Source organism: Aricia agestis, chromosome 1 (assembly GCF_905147365.1).
Source record: "Aricia agestis chromosome 1, ilAriAges1.1, whole genome shotgun sequence".
Classification (NCBI taxonomy): Eukaryota; Metazoa; Arthropoda; class Insecta; order Lepidoptera; family Lycaenidae; genus Aricia; species Aricia agestis.
This window is the reverse complement of record NC_056406.1, coordinates 28,079,287-28,083,765: the sequence shown is the minus strand read 5'-3', so window position 1 is coordinate 28,083,765 and position 4,479 is coordinate 28,079,287. Positions and strand designations below refer to the sequence as shown.

General features: G+C 39.2%; 1 protein-coding gene across 1 annotated transcript; it reads left to right on the top strand.

Annotated features, from left to right (window-relative positions):
- The first annotated feature begins 2,195 nt into the window (after positions 1-2,195).
- On the top strand, positions 2,196-2,888 carry LOC121726472. The gene is made up of 3 exons (XM_042113865.1): positions 2,196-2,368; positions 2,477-2,553; positions 2,647-2,888. The coding sequence occupies exons 1-3, from the start codon at positions 2,200-2,202 to the stop codon at positions 2,821-2,823; spliced, it is 423 nt and encodes a 140-aa protein (XP_041969799.1). The 5' UTR covers positions 2,196-2,199; the 3' UTR covers positions 2,824-2,888.
- The last annotated feature ends 1,591 nt before the right edge of the window (positions 2,889-4,479 follow it).

Genomic DNA, 4,479 nt, shown 5'->3' with positions numbered 1-4,479 from the left:
CGTTAATAATCAAGTTTTCACTTCTGCCGGCACTCGCGGAGTGCATCCCGCCTCTTTTTTAGTTTTCGAACTACTATTATTATGTAGTATTAACTGTTAACTACTATTGTGGTAGGCCTCATGTAGACACGACGTTCTAAAAGAGTTAACTTTGTTAGCCTATTATATATTAATAAGTTTTTAAATCGGATCTGTAGTTCCTGAGATAAGCGCGTTCAAGTAAACATACTCTTCAGGTTTATAATATTATAAGTAAACATTTTTGACAAACTCGAGTCTCGATCTAAAATACTATGAAAAGTACCAATAACAGGCTCATAATCATGGGACGATGCATGGTATAATATGGTAGTGATGATGATGATGATGAATGTAATTTGCATAGTAGCATATGCTTTCCGTTCTTAAAACAACGCCGAAACTCCCAAACTTGTATCTATAAAGAATCAGGAGTTCTCTCAGCACCTTCCGAACCACGGTATACCAGGTATACCTCGGTGCAAAATCTTACTTGTTGGTAGCATATGCTTAGAATACTTTTCACGAAACCGAAGTCACCACATGTTTCCCTATGAATTTTGAGGAGTTCCCTCGATTACTTATGGATCCTTCATCAGATCACCACTTTTGTGAATATAATACCAAATTGGGATGATACCCTATATACCAAAAGAAAAATTTTGAAAATCGGTTAACAAACGGCGGAGTAATCGTTGAACATAAGAAAACGAACATAACACCTCCCCCATTTTGAAAGTCGGTTAAAATTGTAGCCTATGTGTTTCATTAAAATCCGTTCAGTAGTTTTTGCGTGAAAGAGTAACAAACATCCATACATCCACACATCCACACATCCATACATCTATACATCCAAATAAACTTTCGCCTTTATAATATTAGTAGGATTTATTTATTTAACCGTTTATTGCACACAAAAAACATGTAACAAGTTATACATATAAAGAAAGACGCCACAACAGGTACTGCTTATCTCTAAAGAGATTTCTTCCAGCAGACCTAAGAAGAGAAATTTGATCAGAAAACATCAGATAGGACGTGCACAGATAAACACAAATGAAATATACAACTAATTTACTATGTTTTACAGTACTTATTCTATGTACCTACTTACAACAAAAAAAGAAAAATAACTAAATTAAAATAATAATAATAACATACTTACTATATTATTTACATCGACATAATAATATGCTTTTAGTTGCTGAAACAACGCCAAAATGGCCGAACATTTATCTAAAAGGATTCAAGAGTTCTGTACTCGTACAGCATCTTCGGAACCAGGGTGTACTTCAGCGCAAATTCTTATTTTTTGGTAGTTTAAGCTTAAAATCCTTCAAAACGTAAAATCACTATATGTTTCCGTATAAATTTTAAGGAGTCCTGTCGATTTCTTATGGATTGCATCATCAGATCATCACTTTTGTGATCATGTTACTAAATTCGGGCTACATCTCATACAACAACAAAATAATTTTGGAAATCTGTCTACAAACGACGGAGTTGTCCGCGAACCAATATCAAAAAATTGAAATATGTCCTCCTCCTTTTCGGAAGTCGGTTAAAAAGTAGTAAAGTAAAATCGCTCCATCCATTTCAGAGATTAGCCGGAACAAACAGACAGACAGACATACAGACAAAAATTGTAAAAAATGTTGTTTTGGTGTATGTACTCTATATAGGTACATTCATATGCATCTAGTAAAAAACGGTTCTTTCAATATTACAAACAGACACTCCAATTTTATTTATATGTATAGATGTATAGATAAACCCCTTTCAAAAAAGAGTTCCACAAAGTTTGTTTTATTTGACTTTTTGAGCATAAAACAGGGTTCATCAAGTATCATTATTAGTATAACGTTTTTTTTTTTTTAAGTTTAAGTCCACCTCTATGGCATAACGCTCTACGGGATCCCGCAAATACCGGGATTGAAATTATCTTGCGGAATTGCATTCTCTAGACTCTCACGCAATTGAAATCTGTCAATTTAGTACTTTAGAAATGCATCTACGCGTCACGTTGCAGTCTGAATTGACCCTAAGTTCCTAACTCGTAGTTAATGCGCATGTAAATTTACGGACTACGGTTCATTAGCAATTACAACGCGGTTCGATTTCACGGTACCGCGTCGCGTCGTCGCCGCCGGGATATAACGCACCGCGCCGCAGCGGCAGCGCATGCCGCCGTCAGTCGCCATGCTCGCCGCGAACCACTCGCCCTCAACAGCCAAGCTGATTGCCACGCTGTTCGCGTGCTGCACGCTACTGCCGCTGCTCGCGGGCCCTGCTGCCGCCGCCGCCGCCGCCGCCGCATACTCTCAAACTTACACTACTCAAATACAAATGGGTGTGTTAAATTTGGGCTTGACCCTTTTCAATGTGCGATACTTCCTTGAGAAGGCATCTCAACCTAGTGTGCCTTTGGGCGCGGTTAACTCTTTATTCCCCGTTCCAGGTATATCGAACCCGGAATTCCTGACGAGGCAGACGTACTTCGTGCCGGATGGCCAGTGCAGCGCCCAAATAATGCCGGTGAGCTTCGCATGATCTGTCTCTTCCCGTTGGCCCCGCCGGAAGGAGGCCCTGAAACTTGTCTAATGTCTTTTACTCGCTTATCGTTTACAGCCGGAGATCTGCGCGGGTTCGCAGCCACTGGCGCTGCGCGTGGAGGTGACGGATAGCGCGCCCTTCCCTGTGTTGCAGGTGCAGGAGACGCTGCAGACCGTGTACCTGTTCCGCGGCGCCGCGGGCTCGGGCAAGTGCGAGGGCACCGCCACCGTGCGCCTGCTGACGCAGTGCTAGCTAGCTGAGTAGTTCTCTTTTTCTCCCGTATTTTTTGTACGAAACATACAAAAATATTGCAGTAATGTATTATAATATTATAGTTATACGTGGGAGAGCCATGCTTCGGCACGAATGGGCCGGCTCGACCGGATAAATACCACGTTCTCACAGAAAACCGGCGTGAAACAGCGCTTGCGCTGTGTTTCGCCGAGTGAGTGAGTTTACCGGAGGCCCAATCCCCTTACCCCTACCCTATTCCCATCCCTACCCTCAACTATTCCCTTCCCTTCCCTTCCCTACCCTCCCCTATTACCCTATTCCCTTTTAAAAGGCCGGCAACGCACTTGCAGCTCTTCTGATGCTGCGAGTGTCCATGGGCGACGGAAGTTGCTTTCCATCAGGTGACCCGCTTGCTCGTTTGCCCCCTTATTTCATAAAAAAAAAAGTTATTGAAATTTCTATTAAAAAATTATTAATCATGGTGAAAACATTAAAATGTGCCTTCGTTAATGTTATTGCTGCGTTGTACTCTTAAAAGAATAAGAAATAATATTTTAGATTTAAACTCTATTCATATACTAAGTAATATTTTTAACAAGCTTTTATTATTATTTATTACATTCCGGTCTCAACCACAAAAAATTTAAATTCTTCGCCTGAAGCTGCCGAAAAGCTACTCAGAGACAATGTAAATGAATGTGATGTCAATTTTAAGTTTAGAGAAATTAACCCCAGAGATATTATTGATACCTTTAAATTGTTGAGTATTAAAAATACTGCTGATCTCTGGGGCATGTCCACAAAAATTATTAGATCAATAATTGACATCGTAGCTCCTCATTTAGCAATGATTTTCAATGACTGTATAAAAAATGGTGTTTTTCCTGACTTAATGAAGCATAGCAAGATTGTTCCTTTATTCAAAGCCGGAACTAAATCGAATCCCACGAATTTCAGGCCTATATCAATTCTACCGACCTTTAGTAAAATATTTGAAAAAAATATTTTAAAACAATTACTAGTATATTTTAATTCAAATAATTTACTACATGTTAATCAATACGGATTTACTAAGGGTCGATACACAACGGATGCTGGTATAGGACTTGTTTGCAGTATTTTTGAGGCATGGGAGGAGTCGCAGGATGCCTTAGGTGTGTTTTGCGATCTCTCCAAAGCCTTCGATTGTGTTGAGCATGCTACATTGATCAGGGAATTGCGCCACTACGGAATTAAAGACTCTGCTCTCAGCCTTTTGACTTCTTACCTTAAAAATAGGACTTAGAGGGTTGAGGTAAATAGTAAAAGGTCCAAAGGAACCAAAATAGAATTAGGTGTCCCACAGGGATCTATATTAGGTCCATTTCTTTTTCTCATCTATATAAATGACTTACCTTATCTAGTTAAGGGTAATAAAAATGAGATAGTGCTTTTTACTGATGACACTTCACTTATTTTTAAAGTGAAGCGACAACAGTCGAACTACGACGAGGTAAACAGTGCTCTCTCAAAAATAGTACATTGGTTTAATGTTAATAACTTACTTTTAAATTCTAGTAAAACTAAATGTATAAAGTTTACTTTGCCCAATGTTAGGCAAGTCCAAACCAATGTAGTATTAAATGATGAGAAGATGAATTTAGTAGACAACACTGTATTCTTAGGTATTACACT

Excerpts from the sequence above, each read along its gene's own strand:
- LOC121726472 (XM_042113865.1), top strand. The coding sequence starts at position 2,200 with ATGCCGCCGTCAGTCGCCATGCTCGCCGCGAACCACTCGCCCTCAACA. Across the intron at positions 2,369-2,476 it reads CACTACTCAAATACAAATGG|GTATATCGAACCCGGAATTC; the intron begins GTGTGTTAAATT and ends TCCCCGTTCCAG. Across the intron at positions 2,554-2,646 it reads GCAGCGCCCAAATAATGCCG|CCGGAGATCTGCGCGGGTTC; the intron begins GTGAGCTTCGCA and ends TATCGTTTACAG.